Genomic DNA, 15,639 nt, shown 5'->3' on the forward strand with positions numbered 1-15,639 from the left:
ATCACATTACAAAACTGGGAAGGAAAAGAGAGCACTAGTCATAGAGGAATGAGACAAAACCACCTTCTGACAGATGAAAGGTTGTAAGAGTCAGAGAAAAACGATAAAAAAAATCTCACCAGCTGATTAATGTTAATACTCTGCAGTATTCTCTCTGCATTCTCTGAGTCTGCTCTTGACTCCATGATGGCAAGAAGCAGTTTTGAGGCATTGTTCTTCAATTCCAAAACAAGATCCATTCGTGTTTTTGCAAGGGGATTGATGTCGCTGAGGATTAGGGCAGTTATGATGTGGAGTCCGTTAGACTCGTGAGTTGCTGAAATGAGAGTCAAATAATTAAAGGTGCATTTCATTACTCTGTATTCAAAACATCTACACTCATAAATTAAGAGTTGTCAGCTTCTTGAATAAACATTTACAGGACCTCAAGATCAAAATGAAATTGGTAAGATGTGCCATGAGGTAAGATCTAATCTACTCAATTCTTTCAGTCGAGAATATGCCAAGGCCCAGTCAGTATGATGATTATTATTCTACAGTAGTTTGACAAGATCATTACAATAAGTACTTTCTAAACTTACATAGGGCTATAATACATTGGAATAAGGCAAATTAAAAAGAATTTTGACGGTTATGCTGGAAAACACAGGAAGAAACAGTTGACAAGCAAAATGCAAAAAGTAATCCAGCTGGGATCAAAAAGACCCAACAAGAGACAACTGCTTATGGTGTGACATGCAAGGTCCACCACAGAAAACAAATTCCTGACAGAGCCACAAAATGGAAAACATTAATTATACAGAGCGTCACTCACTTAATGGCGACAATGACTTACAGCAGATTCGATCTTACAGTGCTTTTTCAACGGCATTAATGGCATTTTACAGCACCAAAACTTGATGCTGCACCAAGTTACGGCACCATAAGCACCGTTGACAGCGCTAACAGAAAGAATATGCATCAATTTAATGGCGCTTACGGCGCTGTAACTTGATGCACCATCATTACAGCGCCAAACATCAAGTTATGGTGCTGTAAGCCCTATTAAAGCACAGATAATGGCGAAACACGTCTTGCGGCAAAAATCAAATTACGTCGCGGTGCTGGAACGGATCCCCCCGTAAGTCAAGGACCTACTACCACCATATTGCCCATAGTATGTACTCACCAATGCAATTCTGGTTCTCATGACAGGGTCCTTGACAATACTCTGTTAATGTTTCTAGTGTCTGGTTGATGAGGTAGACGTTGTGTTCATTGATGTAAAGACCCAGAAGTCCTAAACCGCCAGTTGTGGAGCCACATATACAATCCAAGAACATCAGTGTTTCACTTACAAGGTTATGATTGGTCTTATTTTTCTGAGTACGTAAATAGTTCTGAAAGAAGAGGAGGCAATTTAGAGGTGGCGACGAAGTCTTTCAAATATTCCCCTACCAGAAACATCCTTATAGTATATCAAGCAATACCATTCACATTTACTGTACATTAATTCAAACATACCAAAAAATTAAGAACTCATAAATATGCATAAAGAACTGTTTAACCCATAAACTGGTCCTAAATCCAAGTGTATATGTATTCATAAATTTTTTTACTTGTTTAAAGTATTCTTCTGTGCATCAAAACTGATTGACATATAGTATATCTGTTAGTACATACCTGATTTATGATAAAATAGCCTTTAACTGTGCAGAATGCACTCAGGGTCAAGAAGTGATGCATTTCACAGAAAACAGTTCAAACGAATATGCTTACCAACTCCAGGATCTTTGGAGATACACCAATAATATTCATTATCTGTGAATCTCAGCAATGGTTAGATGTGCTGCCACTCTCTCTGAACTTACCAGCACTTCTGCTGTCTTTACTGATGTGCCATCAACAAGATTTCATTTCCAGTGCATTTCCATTTCTCTCTAATCTTGAATGTGATGTGTTTAAATATATTACAAGTTTTTTCAGTGAACTACATTCCAGAAAGCAATCAACAGGTTACCGAGCTGTTATTGTGAATTCTCTACTGATTTTCTGTTCCATTTACCTCACTTAACAATCATAGTTTTGAGAATTTTATTTAACTGATTTGCTTTTCCAGATCATGTAATTTCTAAACTGGAGTCTTGCTTACCGTATTTTTGGGATTTCTTATTCAATAAGACCCATCATCAGAGTATGCCATTTACTTTTAGTGGGAAAGGGGTTGAATCAGTCATCCTCCATTACTGATCCATTACTTATGGAACAGCCCCTCATCAAGAGATCATGTCATTACATAAACATGAAAGTGCTCCAGTTAAGCCTTCCCCTTGTCAATTAGCAGCTATGTCTTCCATTCTTGGCCTCATGCTTTAGTCTTTCCCCCTCAACAGTGATTCAGGCTATTTTATAATTTTATTTTATAAAAATATATTAATCGTTAACTCTAGGGTCCTCCTTGCTATTCCCTCTCTCTTCAATTGGAGGCTGGCAGCACAAAAAAATGAATACTTGTAGATCTGGGAGTTTGACAGGCGTGCATGCTGGAAGTATTTTCTTTGAAATGCTTCATTTTGTTCAACTCAAAATGTTACATGGATAAAACCTAAGTTACAATTATGGATTTGTAATATACCTATATATATATATATATATATATATATATATATATATATATATATATATATATATATATATATAGGGCAACAGATGGAACCTCTTTCCAAGCAACCTCAGCCATTTTTACATCCATAACGTAGCAGAGAAAGAAATAACATTCATTTCAATTGTTTAATTACTGGAACTGTGGGTTTCCACTCGCCCCTTCATAAACTCTCTCCTTCATTCCCCAAAATGGTTAAGTCTAACCCTTCTCTCTGTTCAAAATGACTGCCTAAGGCCTTGTTTCCAGGTGACCTTCAACGGTGTCAGACAATGGGCAAGGGAGGAGCCAAAAAAGAGAAAGTTGGCGCCGCCGCCATGTTAACCCTCCACAAGGTTCACCTGATGCCATGTGGTCTATTTAGAAAACATGACGAAGATTGACCTTTCTGCCACCTAGCCAGATGCCACCGCATAATCTCTGAGGTTATTTATAGACGGTGCAATGGCAATCAGGAGAAAGAAGAGTGCAGAATGCCACCGAGGACAGATGTCCTTACCCTTGCCTGACCCTCGAACTTTCCATGTGTTTGACCCCGAGGTTCCAACCAGTATACTTTTGTAGTGGAATTTCCTTTAATTCCCTCCTACATCGCCAGCGCCCTATCGAACGAGGATACCACCATCATCTTGACGAAGGTAATGTACCAGAATAAGGTTTCTTAGTCAGTCACGATTCCTGTTATTTCTCTGTCTGATTTTAATTTATTTTCCATTGTGCTGGAGCATTCAGTGTTAACGTAATTATGCATTTAGTGTTGAACTGAGTTATTTGGCACCATCCGTGCATTTCCTCAGTTCCCTTTGAGCGTCTTATTATTCTTGCAAGTAACTGTTTTGCATATATTGCAGATAGGCCTCGACTGTGGAATCACTCGGCTCTATCCATGTGCAGTTCCCCTTCTACCCCCACTGCGATGTTTCCTGTCATGAAGACATCATCGACGTAGAATATTTATCCCGTGTAGTACACAGGATTCATTCATTTAGCAGGCCCTTATTATTACCTGCCCAGTAATTCATCATTCTTCTGATCTGTGTTTGTTATGTAAATATAATTAGTTAAGAGAACCCTTGAGTTTACATAATTTTCCCTCACATGAAGGAGACCCTAAGCCACAGATTTTCCCTTGCCATGTCTACAAAGTTGCCCTAATATTGAGTCTGATGTGTAATAAATACAGTAGATTTCTTGATAATGTACAGAACTCCCTGCATTCATCTGTTGCCACCCAGAATCAAGTGAGTAACCCTTGGACATTTGTGGAAATATTAATACTGTATATATATATATATATATATATATATATATATATATATATATATATATATATATATATATATATATATATATATATATATATATATATATATATATATATATATATATATATATATATATATATATATATATATATATATATATATATATATATATATATATATATATATATATATATATATATATATATATATATATATATATATATATATATATATATATCATAAAAATAACAAGTGTTATTCAATAAATGCAACATTTCCTTGTCTCCTTCACTTCTAATATTTCTTCCCTACCATATCACAACTTATCTAAACTTTCTCAGTCTTCATATACAAGATATACTGTATATATATTTAGCATCTTATACAGATCTACTTACTTGAAGGTATAAATTATGGTTTTCACATAAAAGCTGAAGAAATCGAAGAACAGGTCGCATAACCGCAATTTTCGGGGATAGCTTCGGATTATCTGAAACTGTTTCCTTGTTCCCTCTACCACCGTAATTATCCACAACTTCTTCCAGTGTTCCAAGGCCAATGCATGAAGACGTAACGTCACCTGTATATAAGATATGATACATACTTCACGAGTATTCTGTGTCTGTAAATTTCCATCTGTGATCTACATGTTTCTCTTTACAATTCTGAAAAGGCTACAAGCAAATGTGGCAAAACCTTATAAACAATAAAATGCTATGCATATGGTAAAAGTTAAAGTACTTATCTCAGCTACAATTCCCATAAGTGTATTTATTTTTTATTGTTGCTTTAAGTTAAACAGACAGTCTTCCTAACAAAGTCCTACTTCACACTAAATATGTTAGGTATCTCAAACTTGAATAATTAGATACAAACACACTAAACCATCAAGTTTAAAAGCTCATGAAATCATCTACAACTAACAGTTATGAATATTCAAAGGTGGCTTTATACCTATGAAAGTTATTTTCAAACAAAAAGAACTCAAACTTTGGAACATGATGTTCTACATTCCAGTAAATGTAGTATATGATGAAAATCAAATCTTTAAATATATTTAATCTTTCTATTCATGGCTTCAAAGGTCAACCTCCTGCCCTCAGACCATTTTCATACACATTGCAGAATTATTATTATTACAAAATTATTATTATTACTATTATTATTATTATAAATTATTATTATCACAATGCAGAGAAACATGGGTATTTATGATAAAGTAGGAGCACTGGAGTCAGTGGATGACTGGGCATGCTGAATTCTGACTGAGTATACAGGCTGCCAGATGCTCTTGTTGCTGAGCCCAATTCTTTATGCAGTGAGACCCCACTGGATGTACTGAGGGCTGGGCTTCTTTTCATAAATGAGAAGGGTCCCTAGATGGTGTACATGGTGGCAATCTGGTGTGGAATTTACGATTTTTGTTGCTTGTCTAACCAGTCAATTTGGCACAATGACTATCCACTGACTCCAGTCCATATAATCCTCTATGAATAATCATGTGGACAAATGTTAGTGCCAGAAAAGTTGGAAGACCCAGACGTACTTGGATGAGAACTATGAGGGGGAAGGCTGGATATGAGTGAAGATTTGTGGAAGAAAGCTGAGAACTATGAGGGGGGGGAAGGCTGGATATGAGTGGAGATTTGTGGAAGAGAGTTGAGAACTATGAGGTGGGGGGAAGGCTGGATATGAGTGGAGATTTGTGGAAGAAAGCTGAGAACTATGAGGGGGGGAAGGCTGGATATGAGTGGAGATTTGTGAAAGAAAGCTGAGAACTATGAGGGGGAAGGCTGGATATGAGTGGAGATTTGTGGAAGAGAGTTGAGAACTATGAGGTGGGGGGAAGGCTGGATATGAGTGGAGATTTGTGGAAGAAAGCTGAGAACTATGAGGGGGGGAGGCTGGATATGAGTGGAGATTTGTGAAAGAAAGCTGAGAACTATGAGGGGGGGGAGGCTGGATATGAGTGGAGATTTGTGAAAGAAAGCTGAGAACTATGAGGGGGAAGGCTGGATATGAGTGGAGATTTGTGAAAGAAAGCTGAGAACTATGAGGGGGGGAAGGCTGGATATGAGTGGAGATTTGTGGAAGAAAGCTGAGAACTATGAGGGGGAAGGCTGGATATGAGTGGAGATTTGTGGAAGAAAGCTGAGAACTATGAGGGGGAAGGCTGGATATGAGTGGAGATTTGTGGAAGAACACACAAGAGAAACAGAAGCAGCAGAATTTCACAGAGGCACTTTGAATCAAATGGCATTGAATGGGATAAGTGATAAAATGAGCATAACATAGTTATGGAAGTTGAACAGCTTGGTGGGAAGAGAGAGAATGAGTGAAAATACAAAGGTCAGAATGCAATGCAGCTGGGAGATGAGAGGTTACTGCAAAAATCCTTTATATGCAACTAAAAGCTCTCTGTATACAATATTATGCCTCCAATGTGGATTAATGGCTGTAATACATGCAGCACATAAAACTGAAGTATTGGTAAATAGTTGTAGTAATGAGAGAATGAAACAAAGGACAAGGCCCTGGAGGATACATGGTTTGGGGATATGATGCAAAGGGGAAGGCAGACAGGGAAGACAGAAATATCTGTTGAGATGGCTAGGTGTCGACTAGCAGGACAGCCCAGAAGATCATAATGATATAAATTCAAGCCTCATGTGCGCATGATAAAAGAGATTAAGAGGGGTAGTAAGATATGACAACATGCAAATGATGATAATGCAAGAGTAAAACTATCACAAGATAAAATACTAAAGATATATTTAAACCTAAAATACTACAGATATATTTAAACCTAAGTTCAACTTCTGAAGCAATATCTAAGAGAGAAAATGAAAACCACATCGACAACCTTACCTGCGTTGCCAGCTCTGATGTTGCTGTAAGCCTGCGAAGTGACACTTGCTGCTGCTGTCAGCTCTTCTCGAATTTCATCGTTCATAACCAATCCATTGGGTTTATGGCCTGAATCAGATACATACGGAGAGGTCAAAGGTGCAATATTCAACAGAGGATCTAAGGAATCACAGTCAACTTGCTCAGTGGAGGAAGCTGGCGAAATACTCTGTGCCATATTTGCAAAACCTACACTACTATTGGCAGCTTCAACCTTCATTGTGCCATCCATTACATAGTTACTACCGTTACTATTACCCACACATGCTACACTTCTTACATCACCTTCACTTCCGAAACCTTTGGATAAAAACGAGCCATGTCCCAATGTCTCTTTTTCATCCTGAACAACTTTACTATTACCAGTGCAGAGAGATCCCTCATCTAGACTAGACCAATTTTTATCGCAAAGGGAAACAATACTCCTCAAATTCCTTCCGCTTTTTTTAAGATTATTGTTTACTAGTGTGTCAACAACAACTCTACTATGCAACTCTGGGATACTCTGGTCTCCCTCAGAAGCAGGACTGTCAAAGCCTGATTCTTGGGAGAGACCGCTAGTTACTGATGACGACAGAGAACCCATTCTACTCAATTTAAAAGCTATTTTGGATTCAGCCACACCCATCTTTTTATTGGAGGCAGAGGAGGAGCCAGCTTTCTCTGAACCATCCCTATTGATCTCTTTCAATTGTTGGGCTATATGTTTAAGGCCTGTACAGAATACACACAAGCAGATTAATACACATGAAAAGCAGTAAAATAAGATACAGTACTTGCATTTTCTATACATGATCAATGAAGTTTTTATCATCATAAAGTGGTTTAATGACACCAATGTCACATTTTTTAATGTTCATAAATACTATACTTTCATGAATCAGGTCTGCAAGAGGTGCTCTTAAATAAGAAGACAAAACTGGAGGAAGGTACATGATTACAAATTTTGACCAATGGCGAAGAAAGCTAAGTAACCAGAAAGTCAAAAGGCACTGTACAAAACCCTCAGTATATTCGATACAGTCACCACACAACATACACTATACTTTGTATCCACATTAGTAGGGACATAATAAGATAAATGAATGCCATTATAACAAGAATAAAATTTAAATGTGTTCATTTTACTGCTTTTCCTTTCATTACATGGAGTTTATTTATGGTGGGTTTAGTACATTTTAACTTTTGATGCAAATAAATAGCATAAATTTTATGGAGAGCTTGAAACTACATAATTCAATTCAACTGATCACTTAACATATATAAACAAACACTAACACTGACTATTTAATTTGCTCCTTCAAAAGGGAACAGCCAACAACTATATGTTCTAGATCATTTCTAATCTTACAAGATGACTAGAAATTACTGACATTTCTAAGACTGTAAACACTGTACACTTACCGCCCTTTTTTCTATTAATCTTGTCTATGTCTTTCTGCCCGTCCTTATCATCGCTGTTCTTTGCACTTATATCAGAAGTATTGACTGTCACTGTATTTCGAATTTCCTGCTGTGCCTCTTCCATCTTGTTGTAGAATACCTGGAAATTAAGACTGAGGTCATCATTTGTCTTACCTTGTGGTAAGAAGACAACAGTAATCTATGTCTCTTGCAGCCTCAAAAAGAAAAGACTTTCCATAAGGCTGACTAATCATTCCACTGAATAAAATTTATAAACTTTGATAAGACTGGGCCGGAGGGCTTTCTCTCAAATGATGGGTGAAAAATGTGGCAATACGCAACTAAAAAAAATTGAACAACTAGGTGAAGAAAATACAAATGGAACACATAAAAACAAGAGACAGACAGCAATGCAGCTGGAGCCAAATGGATGCTGCAAAGGTATAAATGAAATATGCAATATGTTTGAACCAAAGTTCATTTTGGTAATACGCTTATTGCAAACTTCTACACTGCATGTTCTTTAACCAGAAAAGTATGAAACATTACCATGAAATGGTCAGAAAAACACACCACATTACCTTGAAAAAGTTCTGAGTTTTGTCACTGTCCCGTAACTTATTGTATAGCATGTCTTGAATACTTCTGTTGCCACCTTCGAGGAGAGCTATACCTAGGGCAACAGCTTCCACGAAGATACGATGGCAGTTCTGACTTTTCATGACAAGATCTACTACCAATACCGCAGCTCCCTTGGAAGCCAAATCACACTGAACATCTGCCAGGGACTTCCCTGAACGTCGAAGGACTATGTCTGCAATCAGATCAATAGTAACTTGACAATGACAGCCAATTTCAACCTCCTAAAAGTAAAGTATTAATTGAGGAGCAAAAAAAATTGAAAGTAAACAAGTTCAATATTTCCATTTAAAGTAAACTCATAACAACAATCAGCAACAACTTAACATTGCCTCATAGACAAGTTAAATCATTTTCATCACAACTATAGTCAAAATTACTTAAAAAACTGTATTACACAACAGGCAACCTTGCCTGTAAGATAACTGCACATAAACTGAATACAATTATTTTCATAAGATCAAAATTTCACAACTGCAGTTTCATGGGATAGAGCAAAGCAGGAAATGGCTCTCTGGACATACTATAATGTTAAACACTAACTCATACTGAAAGGCACTGCAGCAAGAGACCCACAAAAACTATCCTGAGCTTAATACCAAGATGAAAAAAGGGAGGAATGAGATGATGAGGACTCCTTAGAATCTAAATTTCCAACTGATGCAGGTAATATCTCACCTCAACTACTAGACTTGAGGAATAAGGGCCCAAATATGTTTTTGTTATATCCCAAAATTAGTTAAGACATAAATTAGTTAAGACATCTCCAAATGCCAGCCACCAAAAACCTTTAAAATTATTCTCATGAACAAAAAGGAGATTGTGTTCTTTGTAAATTAATGTTGCAGACTGTGAAAAGGAACAACTAAGAAATACGCACACAGGTGTCTCTGGTTCAGCAAAAAATAGGTATATAAAGCACTGACATGAAAAAGACCTTTTTCATACTTAGCCTCGGGAGAAAGCAATGGGATGATAGAGAGGATTGTGGATTGGTGCTGGCTACCTGGATTTTGGATCTTCACTATGAAGTCAGCTGAGTAAAACTGACAGATATAATTCCAATTCTTGGAATGAGTTATCTTACTGGAAACAACATCAAGTTCCCAGACTCATCTTGAAGAATAAAACTAGAGAAAGACCATCTTTGGACTGGTGTAAGGTCCAAAAGGGAAGCTTAATATGAAGAATTATACAGAGCTGTTCACACTTTAAAAAACTAAGACAAACTCCCATTTAGAAGGCTTCTTTAATTCTTGGGTAGGCACCTCCTTCCCAAAGAGCTGAACTAACCTTTTCATTTCCACTGAGAAACTCATATTTGGACCATGCAGCCTAATACTGTGTGTGTGATACAAAGATGTCCAACAGTATTTAGGGCAAAAAAATAACTGAACAAGCACCAACTTAAAGTACCTAGATTCACATATTTCGGGAAACGTACTGGTTAGGCAGTAGCATGCATGTCAAATGAATTCCAAAACACACTTACCTCCAGGAGCTGCATTATGGGAGAGCTTAATTTTTCCTTCATTTCCTTCTTTCTTGGACCAAGGGTACTGATCGAAATACCTCGTCAACAACAACTCACGTAAAGCGTCCCCCTGACAACCAAAATAATTTGTTTAAATAACAGTTTCGGTTACTAGTCCTCTTGTACTATACAAAGTGAAATTACACTGTTCAATGCAACAAAAACATACTGTATGCCTAACATATATTTTACACAAAGAACTTCAATCATTAGGTAAGAAATAATATTATGTTGTTGTAAGTGCTTTTGTCTGTAAGGTACTTTTAAGAAATAACCAATATAACTTGAGAGGAATATTTGCCATAGAAAGGTCTCTCACATTTATATATCAATGTCTTCCTTAACAATGTCTACAAAGTCACACCAATTTTCACATGAAAAAATGCCATACCATCATCTCCTTAATGCAAAACAAACTTGACAGCCAAATACAGTACAATACTACAAACATAAACCAGTCTACATGTACACCTTGTACTGCACCATTGTGCTACATTCAAAAGTTTTCCAGAAAGAGCAGAAACACAAATTATTTTCACCATCATCCAGTCCTTATATTTCAAAGCAATACACATCATAAAATTAGCACAAACAATATAAGGAAAGGTAATATTTATTTTACAATCACACAATTCCAGTGCAGCAAGATCATTTTGTCTGTTTACTTAAAGAAATCAGTCAGAAGGCCAACTTTATCTAAATATACACAAAAGCAATCCTGGAAATATTTACCTACAGTATTATCACTGAGAAACAAGTATGAAATCTTTTAAAAGGAATCTTTTTGTTTAAACATAAAAATGACTACCTTACACAGACCAACATATCAGATCGAAACAGCAACAGTTTGAAACTTCCAACAGGTACATTTGGCTATCAAAGACAATGGCTTGTTTGGTAAAAACACATTTACTAACAACTTTATCCTTGTCACTCTTTAGTTCAAAATCTTTTTTTATTTGTATTTTTACAAATCCAGGCAGTCCCTGGTTACTGGCGGCCTCGGCTATCAGCGATCTGGTTTTTCGGAGCTTGTCTAGCGACGACAAAAACTGCCTGTAACCATAAACTGTACAGTACTGTATATGGTACATGATCTCTAATCATTTATGAGGACTGTTACCCAACATGAGGTGAAGCTTTTCATAACAGTAAGAAAAGTTTATACAACATACATATAAAATGAATGAAATGTAAAAATATATGGTAACTTTAGCATGATATTTTTAGACTAATAACTATAGCACGATACTTTCATTAATGTCTGAAGTACGCTACAGTACATGCACACTAATTAAAAAGTGCAAAATGACCAAGTTTTGTCAAATGAAACTTATGCAAAATTCATCAGTTGGAATGTTCCATTGCTGAATTATATTACTACCTGGATTCTCATGGCACTGCACAAGTTGCAATATTTTCATAACAGGCAAATTCAAATCACAAAAAAACTACTTCACATCACAGCCTCCAGTCAACATACTTTAAAGAATTATGCTACTTGCAATCAACTGTAACTTACTTTTCACATATGCTATGGTGATGATACTACAACGACACTCCATCTACAACTAAATCCTGACACAAGCTATGGCTTGTATTCATCATACAAAGTCTTTTTTTAAAATATGTATTCATAACAAGGACTAACCACTATTTCACTTAACCAGATATCTCCTACTGCAAGAATCCATTCTTAGGGGAGTCTCAACAAGGTTGGACAACCTGAGACCAAAGCTGGGAATGATAAAACTGTCTCTGACCAAAAGGAGAGACTGAATATGTTGAAGGTTTCACTCATTTGCTGTCCAAGATCGTTTTCTTGTTATGTCTGAGGAAAGAGCACTACAGGCAGTCACCGGTTAACGGAGGATTTCTGTTCCCAGCCAAGCGCCACTAACCGAAAATCAATGATAATTTGGTAATAAATGTGTTGTCAATGTCGTAAGCACCAATAAACTGCTTTATCGGTGCCCTTAACTGCTTATCGGCGCCAATAAACCGCTCACTGATGCCAAAAATCTCTTACCATGGCTGAAAATCTGTTGATGACATTGTTAGCCAAACGGAGTAAACCCGGAACACTGTTAACCGACACTCCCGATGAGTGAGGACTACCTGTACGCCAGTCTAAAAGGCATCAACGAACAGGAAGAGATCCAAGAATGGGAGCTGAAAGGGAAGTCTGGGTAACTTTGAAGGTTTTTCATGTCCAACAGCTACTAAAGGAGCTTTTCTTCTACACTCATATGGGAAGTGAAAACAGAAGCAATGTAAAGTTAAAAAGTTGGACAGCCAAGTGGGAGGAGGTAGAAGTGAAATGATGAAAAATGAAAATGATGCTGCAGACTTCGTTATTGTCTGAAGTCTGCTGCACACACCAAACTGTAGGTAGTGCCCTTTATGGGAAAGACAGTAAAGAAAAGACATCAAAAAACTTAGGATAACCCAGTAAAAGTGACAAGCAGTGTTGTGTAAATGTTGGGTCATAGATCAAACATGACTGTACATAATATTGACTAGGGAATAGTATCAGAAACTGTGGGGTTTACATCCTACTGAGAGATTTCACCGTCAATGATCCCAGATTTCCCCACTTTTTGCACATGTGGTCACCCACTTTGAAGCAATGTCTCAGACTAAGAAAGGCAGGCAATGGCTTGTCAACTGTGTGAACACTTATTTGTCTGATAACTTTACAAAAATGCTTCTAAGATCTGCTAATATTATATTCCTGGGTAAAGGAGAGCTTTTCAAGTATTTTTTTTTATTCATATGTAATTGCTAAACTTCCTAATATTGATAAAAATAGGCCTTAAAAAGTAATCTACAGATATTCTGTTTAAAGTAGTATAACATAACACTGACTAATCAAGTAATCAGCCAAACTAACTGGCCATTAAGACATGACAAAAGACCACATGCAAATATATCACTTGACAAACTGTAGTAACAAGTGGTTCTATTATATCAACATTAAGTTCAAAACCAACAATGAACAGATCAAAAGACACATTTGAAATCTGTACCAGAAGTATTACGAAACCTTTGTGTGGCTTTTCACAGACCTACGAAAGGTGAGAAATGCTATATATACTGCTGTCAAAAGAAGAATCACAAAGCTCAAAGAACAAATATTCATTTGGACAAGTTGACAGAATGCACAGTTTTTCATCCAGGAACATACAGCAAATTGAGTCATGAATCACAGAGTAGAATGAATATGAAACTCATAAAGAAAAGCAGTTGTGGACATGCATACAAATAATAAATGAATGATAAACATTTTATTGGCCATATAAAGAGAGAAAGAAAGAAAAATGAAGAGAAGAAAACTAGAGATTTGAAGAATTTGCTCCCTGGATGAGAAGACACTGCTGGGGAAAGAAAAGAAGAGCCAGAGAACACACCAATACGACGTGCATATCTACTCGAGTCTCGGCGAGTTCATCTCTCAAGTTTTTTGAAGTACATTCTGGAAACACGATCATCAAACAATATCATGGCATGGCGTCAGGGGTGGAACATAAAAAACACTGAAACGTCAAGTAAAATCGTACGGATGCGAGCGTCAAGTGTCATATCCCTCATATTCTTCAGTGAACATGTGAATAGAAACACTGAATGAATAGCTTCACACACCAGGGAACATCAAAACACCAGCCACTGCATCCTTGTTGGTGAGGAATTGCTCCATACAATGCCTTTCTTTGCAATGAACAATGAAAACTGATGTTTATCAGACAAATTTGAGTGAATTTATTGACAAGGTTCTTAGCTGCATGTAGCAAATCCGCAGATTTTCCTTACCATTTTCAGTTCCTCTTTTCCAAAACTTGCTTCCCCCTACAAATGTGAAAAACAGGTTGTTGTATGAGAATCATGCTTTGGTTAAAACCCTTTCAAGTGCACATCAATATCTTTCATGTATCCTACTGTTCAAGACCATGATGATGGTGATGGTGACAATGATGAATGGTCGTTATACAATGAGATTAAAAAAATGTGTCTTAAATAAAACATTACACTCCAATGTATGATTTTTAAAAATTAAAACTACTGTAGTAATAAAGAAGACAGTAAATTATCATAATTATTCTTGAGTACTTGAACAAGATCACCAAGATGTTTTCCAAGCCTTGTAGTGTTCGCCCATGGATTTGTTTTATAATGAGGTCAGTTACAAAGGAAGAAATCAATGTGAATGGATGAAAAGTAAGAGGAAGATTATTACTATTAAGTAGCTTGACCTGTAAAAGGCAGAGTGCAATGCAGATTTGGGGGAGGGGTGAATGAATGCTGCAAAAAACAAACTGAATGCCTCACATCAATGAAAATTTTATGTCAAATATTTAATCTTCAAGCAAATTCTCAACCTTTTCTTAAGAAGACCCGACCACAACACAGTCTGGCTTAAGATGAGCCATGAAAATATCCACTGACAAGTGAGAGCTAAATATGAGGTGCATGTGGCACACACACGATGATGAGTGGCTGAACTTGAAATGATTAATAAGGCTCACCAAATTTTTAAAATCTTATAATAATGGCAATACTCTCAGCCTTCACCTGAGGAGACAACATCTAACTGTAACATGCCTGAATTTCATCTGAAACTTGCCTGTAAAAATATATGACGTTTTCAAAATATTGTAGGACCTTAAACATTCTCCATGTAATTCAGTTCAGTGTCAATGTGATACTATTCTCTGCTGCTTCCTTTGTGCACATGAGCATTCTATTCTGTGGAGGTGTACTAAGCACATATGTGGCATTTAAGCTCATTCCACGTAAATGTATACAGACTATTATGTGAATAATGACCAAACAATCAGTCTCTGACTTCATAAGAAACCTGAACATACACTATGGCAGCAATAGACATTGCCAACAAATGTTATAACTTTGATTTATCGTGCTTTGTGGCCGAGATAAAAAGTGTTCCAGATCTCACAATTGAAAAAAAAAATAAATGGTTGCTAAAGCCAAATTATCCTTGATAAGACATATACAAGACCACAGTGTCACATTGTTATACCCTCATGGGGATGCCATGAATGGTTTCTTCAAAGCAAATGTGTGAAAATTATGCCCAGAATAATTTGTTCAATGAAAATGTGTGAAAATTACAAGGCCAAAAGCAACATATCTGGAGGCCAAAGTGATGCTGTATGGAGCTTTCGTTCAGTTTACATGGCATCCCAAGATACAACCCCCTTAAGGAGCGAAATTAGTCTCATGAACAGGTG

The 15,639-nt window shown here is 36.7% G+C and overlaps 1 protein-coding gene across 33 annotated transcripts in view; it reads right to left on the bottom strand.

Moving 5' to 3' along the window:
* Positions 1-15,639, bottom strand: part of Itpr (Inositol 1,4,5,-trisphosphate receptor) — a 226,011-nt gene that overhangs the window by 12,956 nt on the left and 197,416 nt on the right. For 20 of the 33 annotated variants that reach the window (XM_067089002.1, XM_067089003.1, XM_067088988.1 and 17 more), the window contains 8 exons: positions 14,201-14,236; positions 10,349-10,460; positions 8,799-9,031; positions 8,218-8,356; positions 6,775-6,882; positions 4,305-4,486; positions 1,169-1,379; positions 120-316 (listed from right to left, as the gene is read on the bottom strand). In XM_067089002.1, coding sequence (XP_066945103.1) covers positions 120-316; positions 1,169-1,379; positions 4,305-4,486; positions 6,775-6,882; positions 8,218-8,356; positions 8,799-9,031; positions 10,349-10,460; positions 14,201-14,236 — 1,218 coding nt within the window. The remainder of the gene's footprint in view (positions 1-119; positions 317-1,168; positions 1,380-4,304; positions 4,487-6,774; positions 6,883-8,217; positions 8,357-8,798; positions 9,032-10,348; positions 10,461-14,200; positions 14,237-15,639) is intronic. The other 13 variants (XM_067089008.1, XM_067089009.1, XM_067089006.1 and 10 more) reach the window with 1 other exon arrangement.

Source organism: Macrobrachium rosenbergii, chromosome 45 (genome assembly GCF_040412425.1).
Source record: "Macrobrachium rosenbergii isolate ZJJX-2024 chromosome 45, ASM4041242v1, whole genome shotgun sequence".
Taxonomy (NCBI): Eukaryota; Metazoa; Arthropoda; class Malacostraca; order Decapoda; family Palaemonidae; genus Macrobrachium; species Macrobrachium rosenbergii.